Consider the following 15,528-nt stretch of genomic DNA (forward strand, 5'->3'; position numbering starts at 1 on the left):
AACTGGGAGCAAGGACCAGGTGCACCGGTAGGGTAAGAGTCCTCTGCTTGAATTTCCGTTTCAGAAGTGTCTGGTAAATTAATGCATGTTACTGTTTCTTGAACTACAATTTGTGTTCTTATTCAAAAATACACATGGACACTCTTTTTCCTTTCTAACATTAATATATATTGCCTGCAGTTTTCTTACAAATTTTCCTTTCCAAGCATTCGACATATCACACGTGCATCTCTTTCATCGAACTGTTCATTGCATATTGTTCCCCAAGCCCCATTCTGGAAAAGTTCTACCCTTCCTTCATAACGATTTCTTCCTCCTTCTAAATGGATTGGAGCTGAAATATCAGGGGTATGATTGATTGGATACAGACAAAAATGAATCTTGTGCCTGTAAGTTGAAAAATTCGCCGATTGTTTTGTACTGTCAAAACTTAATTATGAAGATGAATTAGTATGAGACTTACAAACTCGATTAGTATTTATTAGAAGAGTGGTGGACAGGTCTTGGGTCCAGATCTAGAAGTAAGCCGATTGAGAAACGGGAGTATTAGTATCTATCATTTGCGTATGAAAGTTTGAATCATATGAAGGAGATGGGTATTGCTACTACCTCGTCCAATCCAACATAGGAGAAGCCATCCCGAAAGCACAGAATAAGACTAAGAGTAATTTATTGTTCCATAAATGTCACAGCGAGGGGAATATAAACTCGTACAAAACAAACACAACTTATGAGATATGCCAGTATTGAATGACGCCCCGGACAGGATCAGAAATTCATTAAATATACTTAGTACATGTATTAACTCCTAACATTAATAATTACAATGTACTCGTTGACAATCAGTCGTCTTCTATGAGAAGCATTTTTAGCTTCTACCAGTTCTAGTGTGCTACTAATTTTCCGTGTATCTAAGGGCACGGGATCACCATCTACATGTATAACCGCTGCAGTGCCCGGAAAGCGTAATCCGTATATCTAAGGGCACGGGATCACCATCTACATGTACCCAGAAAGCTTAATTTAAGACCTGTATCTGTACACGTACATGTATACATGCAGTTCTTCAAAAGTAAATAATTCTAGATGGTACTGATTCCAGTACAAACTATACACGTGACTTTGCTGTTTTTAATTTGGTCAGAGTCACGAATGTTCCAATTGATTTGTAGAGTAAGTTGACTAAATTAATTGAACTTACTGTGTTGTTCTGTGAGATGAGCAAATGCTAGGATAAGTGCCTGTAAAGGATTGAAATATAAAAAGAAAAACAGATGTACTAAATCAGATGATACCCCATCCACTCCTTCTGGTTTCCGGAGTCCCAAGTATAACTCTATAAGAAATAATTATCCAAATACATCGTACTAAGCTATAATCACAAAAATACAAATTCAAAAATGCATTATTTACCAATTAAGGTGCCTTTGCAGGCAAAGCAAAACAATTACAAACAATCAATGTAAAAAAGAACACATTAATATCAATAAACATAAATTAACTGATTAGGTTCATTGATGTTATTTGTTACATATAATATCCATGCATATACAACAAATAAAACAAAGGAGATGGACTGAGGAGTTATACTAACATTACTATGACATTGACAAGAAGGGGCACACCACGATCTCAATATAGAGGGAGACAACCCATATCACTTTAAAAATAAAATATCTCTTTTTATTAAAGAGAGCATTAAGGTTTATAAAGTATATTAATGACATCGGTCTCTTCATTTCTTAATAACCATATAAATTTATACTCTATTGAAAGAGTAGTATTTTTTTGTAATTTTTATCTAAAATGTTAAGAAGAGGATTTCTCTCCTGTTCTTAAGATTTATATTTGAGCAGAAAATGTATATCATCCTTCACCTCTTCATTGTGTAAAGGGATAGCATAATTTGACTCCCAAAATTACACTCCGCCACAAGGATCGAACCCGGCCTAGACCGCTCGGTGACAAGCCAGCAACAAACGGATTTGGCTAAAATATTAATCCTTTAGCCAAGTCAATTAACTGGCTCTTTAGATATCACTACCTACTATAACGAAGGTAGGCCGTCCTGCCACAATTGCATAAATTACATATTCTCTTCTCGGCTTTTAATCCGATATACCGACCCTTTTCATTATTCAGCTAACGTGCACTAATTAGACTTTTTTAAGCAACTGTTGCTGGTGTTTGTTGCTAGTATTAAGATAATTTTCAAATTTGAAAAAAAAATTAAATTTTCGTTAAGTACGTATCGTAATTTATTCTTTTGATAAGGATGGTTACAATTATCACTGTTTAGAGTATTACACCATATATTAGCAGATACATGTCTCCGCTGTCGTATATGGTCGACAATTTCTATGTTGGACCGTTACAATGCATGAAACTTGTAATGTAGGGATGCTAATGCAACAGCATATCTAGTATTATTGACTAACGTTCAAATATTAGCTTAAATATTTGATCAAAACTGCCAATACAATACAAATAAAAAATTGCGCCAATACGGGATTTAGCCGGACAATGCGGCTTTAACACGTTCAATACGGCTTTACCCGTCCAATACGGGATTTAGCTGTTCAATACATCATATTGGCCTATGGACTAGTTAGTCAATAAATGTATAATTGCGTAAGGTTTTCCATATTGGCGGAGTTATAGATCCTCGGCTAGTCATGTTGGACTTCGGTTACGCCTCAGTTCAATATGGCTAACCTCGGACCAATAACTAAGCCAATATGGAAAACCTTACGCACAAATGCTATATAAATAAGTAGTTCATTTGGATATATCCAGTAAAACAACGACATAAAGTTTTAATTAACGTGGACACCGGCGAGAAAAGTTTAATTTTCAGATTGTCATGTAAGATGTGAACGAACGGTGGAACATGTATAGAATTAGAAAGCCTCAGCTCCTCAAGGCATGGTGTCTAAAATGCGAGTAGAACTTCGCAGAAATAATGAAGTTATGCAACCTTGGTATAACGAGGAAAGACTGCCCTAAATCAAACGAGAGGAAACACAATAACAAAACCTTAAGTGCATACAACCGTCCTCTTCTATCCGTCCGTTTTATAATTATTGAATTTGGTGTCGAGAACACAAGGAAAATTAGCTTGTACAAATTATATAATTACAAAACAAGGAAGATATCAATTTTATGTGTGATTACTTACTGTTACAAAGGCACGCCTTAATGATCCACACATGCCGTCCATTCCATGGGAGTTTATTTCATGCCTGATAAAGGCTACTTGCTTATCTCTACCTATTTATGTACATATACAATCATTGTAAATGTAGTGCCAGTGTACTGCCATACTTTTATGTCTAAACATCTGTGTACACTATTGTTTTTACACGTGTGTATATCCAAATTTCCGTAAATTTACTGTCCATGGTATAGTATTCAAGAACTTGATTTGAAGCTTAAAAATGGGAAAGCAATTCGATTCTGAGTCAGAATGTCTGGCCCTGTGTTTAGAATAGATATTCTGAAAATAGAAATAGAACTGGAGTTACTAAAATCAAATTAAATTTCCACTCTGTGTGGTTGTAACTAACTAAATACTCAATCACATTAACCTTAACTATCAGGAAATGAGATTTGAATGAAAAGAAAATCATGACCTGGTCTGTGTGGTTGTAACTAACTTTAGTCAATCACATTAACCTTAACTATCAGGAAATGAAATTTGAATGAAAGGAGAATCGTGACCTGGTCTACTCAGTATGGTAGTAACTAACTTTAGTAAATCACTAACTTGTAATCTTTCAATCACATATAATGAAGTTTTGTGTCTCCGAATCCAGTCTGACAACATTAAAACTCATAGCCTTGTTTCAGCTAAAACTAGAAAACTGTGAACAATGCTTACTAATTTAATACCCCCATCCGTCCCTTCCCCAATTTTGACCTCCAAAGTGACTTGAATCAAGATATAATATAAGAGATGATCAATTGTTTGTTTGTTTGTTGGGGTTTAACGTCCGAGCAGCAATATTTCAGCTATATTCAGACGATGAACATGAAATGGATGATAAAATGAACATGAAATGAAAAAAAGGATGGGACACAAGGATAATAGGGTCGACAAATTTCGATTGCCACAGGAAAATGGGTGGGTGGGTAAGGTCGGGCAATTTAGCCTCCTGTGGCGGAGCGCAAAGGTTCCTACTCCTATCGAATACCACAGCAGGGTTCTTTAACGTGCGAGGAACGTGGCATCTTTCCCAACACGGTGCACCACTATGGTTTGCGGTCAGGTTTTCCGTATTATAGCCTGACAACCCCAGCATGTAACACGCCAGGGGTACCCCATTCCACCACCTGGGGCACATATCCCAGTTGCTCTGTGGGCAGAGCGCCTAGCCCCCGGCTACGTTTCTGAGCACTATTTAGTCGCCTTATACGACAAGCTTAGCGCTGCTGCAGGCCTATTCTTTTGAAATGTGTAGTGAAGATTCTGCAAAAGTTTCATTAAATTCCATTCCGTGCTACACAAGAGTAACTAATATGAGGTGAGTAACCCTCTCCATAATGGAAGGAAGGAAGGACAGACATTCTTATCACTATATACATGTACATGTAGCTCCCACTTACAGTGAGGGTAGAATAAATAAATACATGTTTGTCTGACTAGCTATAGAAGGCAGGCCAAAACAGAAACCATTATATTTAAAACACTAATTTATTAACAGGCTCTAGATTGTAAAAAAAATATCACAGAAAGTAGCAAAAATATAAAATAGTTAATGAACATAAGGCCTTAACATATACAACTCAATTGGATGCTCAACAACACAGTAAAATGTAATTAAACAATATTACAATATAATATTGGAATGTCTCCAGCTATCCAAATATAATACAATATTAACTCACTTAAATACTAGTTTAGAACCCATTTAATACAGTATATAATTCATTCAGTGTTGAAACTAGAAGTGATTAGAGGTAATTCAAGGGGTTGAAAAACCCACCCAACTAATGATGCCTTCATGATGGTTCATCTCTCACTATAATTAACTGAATCAAAAACAATAACTCTTGCAAAGAGCCAATTTCATATCCATTTTAGCTCAACAGTGTAACAACTGTATAACAATGACTTGTTATGTGGTCTGTAACTGTTACTGAATGAGAAATGGAAGCAAGTTAGGTGGATTTTGGCATGAATCAGCTCCTGTCCGATTTTTATACTGTTATGTAACTATCATGATCAATCATACTGATAATACCATAGTTTTTATTTATCTGATTTCTTCTAACTCATCAAAGTTAAAAAAGTGAAATAAAACATTAGATTGAAAAAAATAATAATAATAAAAACTGACTGATATTGAAGGTATTGTAAATTAACAAATTATTGTATGTATTTCATATGGGGAAATTGTCATTTAAAGCCTAATTATGATTAAAGTTTTTTTTTTTAATTTTCATAAAAATCTGTTCCTATTGTACAAATAATAATGCAAGTTTTGAATATTGTGATTACAAGCAAATTGCCTTTTCTGCAATAATAAAAAAAAATTCAGTGATTTCAAAACTAACAGTAACAAACCCTGATTAAAGAACATTAACAACAGTCATGAATTAGTTGATTGTCTGTTTTATACTTAAATCTGACATTGACAGAACTATCAAATTTTATACAATGACATAGTAGATTATAGATTATAAACATTAAAATTTAGAATAGTTGAAATGTAGGAGATCTCCCTTCCCACTCACAATGGTTAGCAGGTATGTGTAAATGTTCTGCTATCTGGAAATATTTTGTTAAGAAAATTGATTGATATAACATTTCTATCCATTTACAGGTAATATTCATTGTACTACTGGTAAGTTTTCTTGGGCTTAAATTTTCATCTTGGTCATTGTAAAATAATGAAGGAAAGACAGAGGAATGAGAAAACATGACACAGTTGCCCTGCTATGAACTTTTTAAGTTGTCAAAACTAGAAATACTGTAATCAAGCTCACAAAGAGAATATCCCCTGCTTCAAATGGACAAAATTGTAAAATTTTCATTTTGATTTATCTCCCTTTGGAGTCATCCAACGGTATATATTCCTTTATGCATATCTTCATATGATACCCAACCTTCTTATTAAAACATCAACAGTAACTGAGGGGTTTAGGAGGAGTTGTGATTTAGAGGTTTTGACATGTAAAACCATTAATATCCTTTAAAGCAAAGTGTTCCTTCATGTACATCAACATTTGATGCCAAATCTTCCTATAAAATTACATAAAAATTCCTTGAGTGGTGAAGAAGCAGTTGTGCTTAAAAGGCTTTAACATGAGAAACCCTTGATTTGGATTATCCACCTTTGAAGTCAGCTGACAATATTTACATCTATTTACATATCATATTCAAGCTTCCTATAAAATTTCATCAAAATCCCGTAAGAAGAATTAGGATGAGTTGCACTTACAAGGTTTCAGCATGTAACCTATAATTTGGATTATCCCCCTATGGAGTCTACTGACAGTCTTTATATTCCTTCATGCGCATCTTCATATGATACTCAACCTTACTATAAAATTCCATTAAAATCCCTTGAGCAGACTTTAGGAGTTGAGCTTACAAGAAATGTGGACAGACGTAAGGGCACAGACAGACAGACAGATAGACAAGGTGATTCCAAAATACAGCCCCAAACTTAGTTTGCGATGGTATACATTTAATTAAATGGCATGTTTTAAGAAAACATGCATCCAAGGGGACTCAAAACCTGGTCCCCCTATTGGAATTGAAATTTTCTTTTAAATCAATGAAAATACATGTATTTCTAAGATAGATTAACAAAAATTGAAGAAAGCAATATATTTAAATAAACAATATATTATTTTTCTATTGATCATTGTTCTATAAACACAACTGAATATGGTGCATTTTCTATCAAGTATTTTTTGAGTGGAAATTACAGTTACTAAGTTAGGGCCCCAACCAATGTAAATCTCAAGATCAACCAATCTTAAGGATATAACGTGAGAAGTAAATAAATTTGTTTTCTAGTAGTACTTAACCTTTAAGTAGCAGTCTCTGTAAGAATCAGGCAGAGGGTAAAACATGGTATGAAACAACCCACCATTTTGAAAGTGTTATTTGACTATTTGCACCATCAGAATCATGGAAAAAAGACAAGACTTTCCATATCATTTTGGTAAACTGAGTAATAATTTCATTCAAATGCACTAGAAATGAACAATTCAAGGACAGACAAGTCTGTCAAAATCCTCATTTTTCTAACATTCTTTTGAACAATTTCTGAGGAAATCCAGTGATGTAGAGATTAAATAATGGTCTTTTTAACTAGAGAAAGCATCCTTGAGTCAAATTGTATTGTCAGATCGGTGAGGTTTTTGATTTTTCTCATTTTGCCTGATTCTTACAAAAACTTAATTGTTTAAAGCATTAAAAACTTTGAAATGAAAAAAAAAACATGATAAAAGTGGACTTGTTTCTCTAGACAAAGTTAATATGAAAAGAAACACTTTGAAAACTATTCAAGCAATTTAGTTCTTTTCAATATGTACATGTAGGACAGGACAACCAAAGGACTTACAGATGGACAGAAGTTTACAATAAAAAGTTTATCATAAGACATAAATCGTTCAATGGAGACAAGTCCTAAACTTCAAAAAGAAAGCAAGGAAAATATGGTTAACTATTATTCTGTAAAAAAAAAACAACATATTCTGGTAAATGAAGATTCTATCTATAATCTAAGCTGTAAAAAAGTTGTTGTACGGTATCAATTTTTGTTGTTCTAATTGTTCACATTAATCCCAAATTAAAAAGCTATAATTGAAAACTTTGAAGCTCTTACTAAACTCATCAACTCAAAAACCCCAAAACCAATGAAAAAGAATTTTGACAAACAAAAAATATTGATACACACCCTCATAAAGACCTATGAACTATATTTTGTAAGTACTTTTAAACAATGCTTATACCATATAATTCTTGACAGATACAAATCAAATCTGTTAGTACAAAACAAAACGTACAAATGTACAATGAAACACAGCACACATATAAAACACAAAACATGTACATGTACAAATGTACAATGAAACACAGCACACATATAAAACACAAAACATGTACATGTGCAAATGTACAATGAAACACAGCACACATATATAACACATAACTGTAATGTACGGGTATTACCTTTTTTACACTCAAAACACTAATACAATACTTAAATGTACATGTATACTGTACATGTAGAAATTATTCCATACTTTTATCCTGGTGATTGTTTTTTTAATTATAATGGTATAATTGCTTTTGTAATTTAGAGAAATGTCATATATGGGTTGTTTTTAAATTGTAAAATGCAAGTGTTATTTATTATAATTTTCATATAACTCAATACTGTACACCAGGTTATTTTTGGGCAGGTGTAAAATTTGCCAATTTTGAACTATAATTTGTTTGTCATGTACAGTGTACATGTATAAGTAAGAATACATGTACATGTAAACATGACAAATGTATACAGAACCTACTAGTTATATTGAAGAGCATCCTTTCTAAAAACTGACAAAAAAAAACACAAAACATCCACATACTGATTGTAAACGTAAACATCTACACAACAAACATTCCAAGGAGTCACATAAAATAAAAATAAAGCACCCTTTTACCTACAGAAATCACTAGCAAATAGAAATATTGTAAAACATTTAAATATATCACAGATAAATTGTTAATCACATGTACATGTACACAGTTGATGACACACCTAATTTGACCTGTTGTTTTATAAGAGGTCTACAAAAACTATACGTGCATTTAGTGTTTTGATACCATGGAAGGATTAGGGCCAGAAATTAATGTTTCAGAAACAAGAAGGGTGTTCAAGGCTACGTTTGGTAAATTTGTCCCCCAAAAAATGCACGAAATTAACAAACTTTTTCAACAGAAAAAGGGGAGGTTCTAATTCAGGCACCCCAAGATCCCCAATGTGTCAAGGTGAAGAATGATTAGTTTTGACTGGTTGCAATACTGAATGGTTTTGCACTATACATTTTGTGTATCAAAATCAAGTTTAAATTACGTATTTCCGCAGTAAAAAAAAAAAGCAGATTTTTTTTTCTGACTGTTCCCACAAAACATACCAGATTCTTACAATGATCTGTACTTAAACAGGAAAAATACAGTGAATCATAAGTACACAACAAACTTATTGAACTACATGTACATGCACTGTTTTTTTTTCTTGCTTGGATACTAGGTACAAGCCTACAACATGTGCAAGTGGTTTATCTCTCATACTGAAAAGTTCAGCATGTACATGTACATGTACATAGGTATTTTGTATGTAGAAATAAAAAGAAAAATGTCAACTAAATGATACTTGAACATCTGAACAATACAAAATTTGACTATTATACATTTAGCTGCCAGAGTCAACTCACTTCACAATGTACATGAATACTTGCATATTTTTGTTTTACATATGTTTCAGTTGGAATATTTCTCATTTTTTTGTGCAGTAGCTAAATCTAAAACATCTGATCATGCCCATGAAAGAAGGATTGGTACACTACTAAAATTAAAATCATTTGTCAACAAAGTTAGATATGGTATGTATTGCCAAAAAAAGTGACTTTTTCATTCTGTCAATTTTTCATAACAATAGGATTCATCTTTGTTTAATCTCCCTTAAAAACATTTAAAAAAAATCTTATCACTTATTTCTACCACACAAACATCGGATAAAAACAATTATCTAGTCAAGATAAAAATTACTTTTACAAGTACCTTAAAAAAATATATGTACATTATACATATATAGCCAGTAAATATTTAAAAAACAATCAATGTACAATAATGTACAATAATTCTTTGGTAGTAAAGCACTTTTATATCCTAAATTCTAACAGTCTTGTATCTCCATGAACTATGGTATTGCTGTAACCTCCGTGGATTAAAACTTCGTCATTTTCAGTCATACAACAAATATGGCCAGCTCTGCCTACCTTGCTCTCACCAATTTTGTAAAAATTAATATTCGGCTTATTTGTCATAATGTACATGTCACCAACTGGTTTTCCGGTTTTGCTACGTCCATCAAATGTTTCCCCACCATGAATCAATATTGCACCAGAAGATTCTAAAGCAACATGATGCCTGCGTCCACAAGGTAATTTGGCCATAGGTTTAAGCCTTTGGGTGAGTTTCTTCAATGATTCAGAAAATTTTTCATTTTCAGGACTACCACTGCGGTATCCACTGTGTACTTCTAGTAATTGGTCATTACGACCTCCCAGAATGTATAATGTTTTGCCAATGAAATTAGTTGTGTGACCTGACCTAGATTCTGTAGCTCTACTATATTCACTATACCTAAAACTACCAGATTCAATACTTCCAGTTAACATGTATGCATTCCCGTGAATCTTATCATCTGGCTGCATTCGAAGTGGACCTTCACGACCTAAAACTAGAATTTTTCCACTACTCAGTAGTGTAGCAGTATGTGAACTCAACCCAGCATCAGATGGAAACCCCTCAGCCACTGGATACAACCACTTCTTCTCAACTGTGTCAAAGGCATAAACATTTGATGTTCTATTTTTACCATCCCATCCACCAATCAGAAGCAAGTATCTGTTGTCAATGGTAACACAGGCATGATGACTCAATGAAGGACTACCTGGAACCCTAATCTCATTCCAGATCATTGTTTCCAGGTTGAGGTAGTGAAGTTTATTGGAAGTCTGAGTTTGTTGTCTTTCAAGGAGGCCTCCATGCACATACAGGCAATTATCTGGAAAAATGTACATGTATGAGTTACACATGTTAAATATGCATACACAAACATAGCATAATACATGTAAATATCAATGTTCCACATACATGTACCGGGAATGATTTAATGAGGTCATCAAACAAAGTGGAAATTGGTAAAATTGGAAATAAATAAACAGTTAAAAAAAAAAAGAATCATAACAGTAAAATCTGGATTTCAATTCAGGGAATTCTGCTAAAAACCAGAAAAAAATCATCCCTGGTGTACAATGTGTTCCTTATGTGTAGTTTTCAGTGAACATTTTTGCTAAGTACATGTACATTGTATATACATGTGTAATCTCTGAGAAAGTTGTTTATGTTAAAGATGAAAAAAAATTACTGCATTCTGGCATTTAGACCTAAAGTTTCATGACAAAAGTAAACTACTTTACACCTCTTTTTCATCAGGAATTTTAAGCTAGTGTGTAAAAACAAGTGTATGTATACATGTTACATGTACATGTCATGCATGTGGACCTTTTATGTAAATACTTCTTTAAAAATAATACTACATAGTTTGATTTGATATATAAAAAAACCTTACAGTTTATTTTTTTTCTAAAATCCTTCCTTATCAAAACAGAAAAAAAACCATGAGATTGTTTTAAACTGCCATGAAACTACAGAACACTTAAGGTACTTTAATAATGCTCTCAAAAGCAGATCTGTTTTTGAATTAGATGACACTAGTGGTATAAATAGTCTACTACAGTATATAGTATTTTTTGGGGAAGAAAACTAAGGGAGGGAGTTGAATTTGTGTACAAAGCATTATAACACTAACAAAAATCATGTAAAATCATGATAATTATGAATATTAATTTTTACACACCCTATTTTGATGGATATTCTATAGTATATCAATGTGTGTAGCTTCACACACAATTGTTTTATTTAAAAAGGCGTGAATAATTTTATTCTTCCTGATATATTATGGATTGATTGATTGAATATGGTTCCTATGCCAGATATTTTATGTAGTTCAGGACAAGAACAATCGACCAATCAGACAGACCCAGCTTAGTATAAGTCTAACAAGACGAGCTGGATTTTTTTGGTGTAAGCTCAAAGCAACAATACAAAGGTAGGCATGTTACCCCACACAGACACATTATTATTCTGAAAAAAAGATTTTCATTGATGTATACACTGATAACCTCAAAACCGTGAATTCAAGAATCCACGAACTTGTGTTTCTTCCCCAATCCACAGAAATTGGTATCCATGAATTAAAGTTTTTTTACAGTACATGTATGTGCTTTAATGCAGCTCTATGTGTATTTAACATGTTATTGTAAAACACCTCTTTAGAACAGATATACCTATACAAGCTCCTACATGGTGTGCAAGACATGGACCAATAGGACATAGGATTTCCCACTCCGCTAGCATATTTGTCTTCATAGACGCCATTACCAAGATGACGACAAACTCTCTCAGGATTATAATTTAACTAGAACTGTGTTCATCCTCAGATTGTATGATCACTTCTACAAAATAAAATTGAGTCATGTATCAATTTATTAACTTGGGCAGATTTTGTCAATTGCACAAATTCCCAGGTATTACTTTGTATAAAGTGGACAAACTCACTGACATGTCATAAAATAATGATCATTGAAAATGATCACATATTGATATAAGATATTTTTCTATATACAAGGGATTCAGAATGATACATAATGTACATGTACATCACTCTTTAATTGGGTAACAATTTCAACATAAATGTACGCACTAAGTAAATATTAAAAATACTTGTATTGAGACTGTCTATGTAACAAAAGTCACTATCTATGATATAGATGGCATAGTCATTTTTCCCCCATCAAGTTGTTTCAATGTACATGTATTAAATATAAAACTTGTGTTGATATCAGAGAGAACAGGAATTCTGTTTCAGAATTGGATGAGTTTCCCAAAAAATCAACTTAATTGAATAGTTATTTCCGTTTTTTTTAAGTTTCTAAGGCTTTTTGTGTGACTTATTTATATCACTCTCAGCCAATTACAAACAACATTCATTTTCGAGAAATATAACTTGGTGATCTCTAATAGATATAGATGAATAAAATTAAATATGGAAATTACAGTTGACATGTACAAAATATACCTTGTGTATACTGTAACTGTTCACTCATGTAAAGAGTAATCAAGGGAGCCAAAACGGGTTAATTCAATTACACTTGTTTCTGGCCTATTAATTTGACGAACTTTCAACTGACTACTTGAAATTTTCTATTTGCTTATTTTAAAGCTAGAATACTATCTGAATACTGATATATATATAAACAACACAAGATGTTCTTTGATAATTTTGTCAGAAGGAAGGCACAAAACTCTACTTCTACACAGTTTTTGAAGGATTTTCACAAAACAATGAGAGGATTATCGGTAGTTCGTTTACTCCCAAAATGTAGAGTGCAAGCTAAGAACCAGAAAATCTTTTGTCAGGTGTTGTTATGATACTGATGGCTATTTTTGTATAAATATCAAAAAGTTCAACAAATGTGTTCTATATTTGCTACATAAAAATGTCACATGAAATAAGCTTTTTCAATAAAATTCAGCAAAATTTTCTAATTTTGCATTATTTTCATCAACAATTCTAGTTATATTAATATTCCGTAAAAATCACTTACACACATACACTGTGGCACTCGGCACGTGCCACATGTGCCATCGTGTATGAAAACAAACAATAACAATCATCAATGAATGAAACAGTGTACCTGTCCATGTGTGAACACTGTCATCTCATAATGCAAACAGCTATTGCCATACTACTAAATTCGTCCTTTCCTTCATAATAAAAAAATACACGGCAAAGTTTCACTAGTGACCATTTCAACTGACATAGCCTAAAATATATAGCCAAATATGGACCAATAAGGCGGGTCTAAGGTTCCCATAATACATGAAGGTCATGAAAATGTAAAAAGTATTGTAATTGTCCTATTAGAATAGAAATAAATCACAGAAACTCCATCTTAATATTGTTTTACCAAAAACTGACTTTTTTATGCCAATATTTTACCCCTCTCCGGTAAAATAATGCAGCATAAATGGTCTTATATTCTAAACAGTTGCATGTCTGGTTCATCTTACAGGCTCAATAACATTAATAAATTGTAAATACATGTAAATATATAGACAATGTCTATGCATTTTTACAATTTATTAATGTACAAGTACATGACTTGTACGAATGTACAATGTATGGCTTAAGTAACGAGAATTATGAAATTTGGTGCAGTTTTGGAAGTTCCTCATAGTCATTATATACCAAGGATTCTGTATAACCTATGAAATATCTTCAATTTTTCTATTTTAGTTAAATTTATAATTCATAATCTATGAAATGAGGGGTACATCAACAACCTACATGAAGTTGATTAAATTTCTGGAATAAATTGTTACTGTAAAATTTGCATTAGGGTTCCATTTAGCATGTTAGCCTATTCAATGGTAGAATCTAAAATGTGTTACTTGCACCCGTACCAACTTTTCCCAATACCTAAATAATATTTTGCTAAAATATTCATTCTTACAGTATGTTAAGAACTGAAAATTGCATGAGATGTGAAAAAGGCTGTTACAATTCATTTCTCATCAAGAAAATGATGTATATTTTTCTGATATTTCTTGTTTGATCAGTTTCCTGAAGTCAAAAAGTCTAAAATATGTAACCAGAAGTTATCCTATCCAACTATTTATTGACCATCTCCATTATTCTGTCTGATTTCTACCTTTTTTCTAAAATCGTTAAGAGGTTAAAACTTCACCTACGACTCTGGATAAAGTTTTGATATTTTTTTTTGAAAAGTAGTGACTGAGTTTGATTTCTACACACCTAGCATTAATCCCTGTGCCAGCAATGCATGTATACGATCTTATCCTGAAAGAAAAACAGTCTCAGAAACAGAGTCTGATGCAATTTTAATTTCTTGTCAATGAAAATTGTAATAATATTATTATGTTTTAATGTCAAATACACATTAAACTGGCAAAGATAACAAAAATACTGGACTTAGATTTTTGGGTACAGGAATTTCGGGTTACTCACTTTAGAGCTTTCGAAAACAGAAAAATTGGATAAAATCAATTTTTTTGACAAACATTTTACAAATCATTAATTCTAGCCAGTTACCATCATGTTATTTTGCCAGCTTGAAATAACAAGTAATAATGGAGAAATTGTAAAAATAGTATTTGGGTACAGGGAAAAGTTGGTACAGGTACGGGTTACACATTTTAGACCATACCATATTCAATGCCTTAATTTTTGTATGGAACATGGTATGCCAGTATCATTCCCTTGACAGAGTTTGAGTTAAAAACAATTTTGCATTTACAATTACATGTAAGGTTGTTTGATCATTCTTTATATGATAATAATGAATTGAATGTTGTGTTCAATCGTGGATGATGTACATTTTAAAATAACTTGATTTTATAAATAAGCTGCAGTCCCAAGGGGCACCTGTTCAAGGGGAGATAATCGCGTTTAGAAACAATTTCTCTTTATGACATTGTTTCAGTGGTTGTTTCACCTCAAATTTGAATACGTGAATGCATTGAAATGTATATAATAGCCATTGATTTAATATCAGATCGCAAAGTATTACTTAAATTCCATTTTAGACAAATTTTCTCTCTGTTTACATTTTCTGGTCTACCACGAGAACTCCCCGGATGTTAAATTCCCC

At 32.7% G+C, this 15,528-nt stretch overlaps 2 protein-coding genes across 5 annotated transcripts in view; both read right to left on the reverse strand.

Moving 5' to 3' along the window:
• Positions 1-3,278, reverse strand: part of LOC148598487 (scavenger receptor cysteine-rich domain-containing protein DMBT1-like) — a 53,170-nt gene extending 49,892 nt beyond the window's left edge. The window contains exons 1-3 of the mRNA XM_088562573.1: positions 3,179-3,278; positions 1,202-1,241; positions 190-334 (exon numbers count right to left, since the gene is read on the reverse strand). Coding sequence (XP_088418699.1) covers positions 190-334; positions 1,202-1,241; positions 3,179-3,220 — 227 coding nt within the window. The 5' untranslated portion in view covers positions 3,221-3,278. The remainder of the gene's footprint in view (positions 1-189; positions 335-1,201; positions 1,242-3,178) is intronic.
• Positions 3,279-4,680: 1,402 nt separating this feature from the next.
• LOC148598488 (kelch domain-containing protein 9-like) lies at positions 4,681-15,522 on the reverse strand. 4 transcript variants are annotated; one of them, XM_088559879.1, is made up of 4 exons: positions 15,448-15,522; positions 13,552-13,621; positions 12,142-12,309; positions 4,681-10,796 (listed from the first exon to the last, which is right to left on the reverse strand). In XM_088559879.1, the coding sequence occupies exons 3-4, from the start codon at positions 12,230-12,232 to the stop codon at positions 9,889-9,891; spliced, it is 999 nt and encodes a 332-aa protein (XP_088416005.1). In that variant the 5' UTR covers positions 12,233-12,309; positions 13,552-13,621; positions 15,448-15,522; the 3' UTR covers positions 4,681-9,888. The 4 variants fall into 4 exon arrangements, with proteins under 4 accessions (XP_088416005.1, XP_088416004.1, XP_088416002.1 ...); XM_088559878.1 differs by having other exon boundaries at positions 13,552-13,680; positions 15,448-15,504; XM_088559876.1 differs by lacking the exon at positions 13,552-13,621 and having other exon boundaries at positions 15,448-15,514.
• Between the last annotated feature and the right edge of the window lie 6 nt (positions 15,523-15,528).

The sequence above is a fragment of the Perna viridis genome, chromosome 14 (genome assembly GCF_037379345.1).
Source record: "Perna viridis isolate PV_CMFRI_1.1 ecotype Kerala chromosome 14, ASM3737934v1, whole genome shotgun sequence".
Lineage (NCBI taxonomy): Eukaryota > Metazoa > Mollusca > Bivalvia > Mytilida > Mytilidae > Perna > Perna viridis.

Bases quoted from the DNA above. Each gene is read 5' to 3' on its own strand.
- LOC148598488 (XM_088559879.1), bottom strand. From the start codon at position 12,232: ATGGCGTCTATGAAGACAAATATGCTAGCGGAGTGGGAAATCCTATGT. The intron at 10,797-12,141 runs GTATATCTGTTC...ACATTTTTCCAG, and splicing joins CCATGTAGGAGCTTGTATAG to ATAATTGCCTGTATGTGCAT.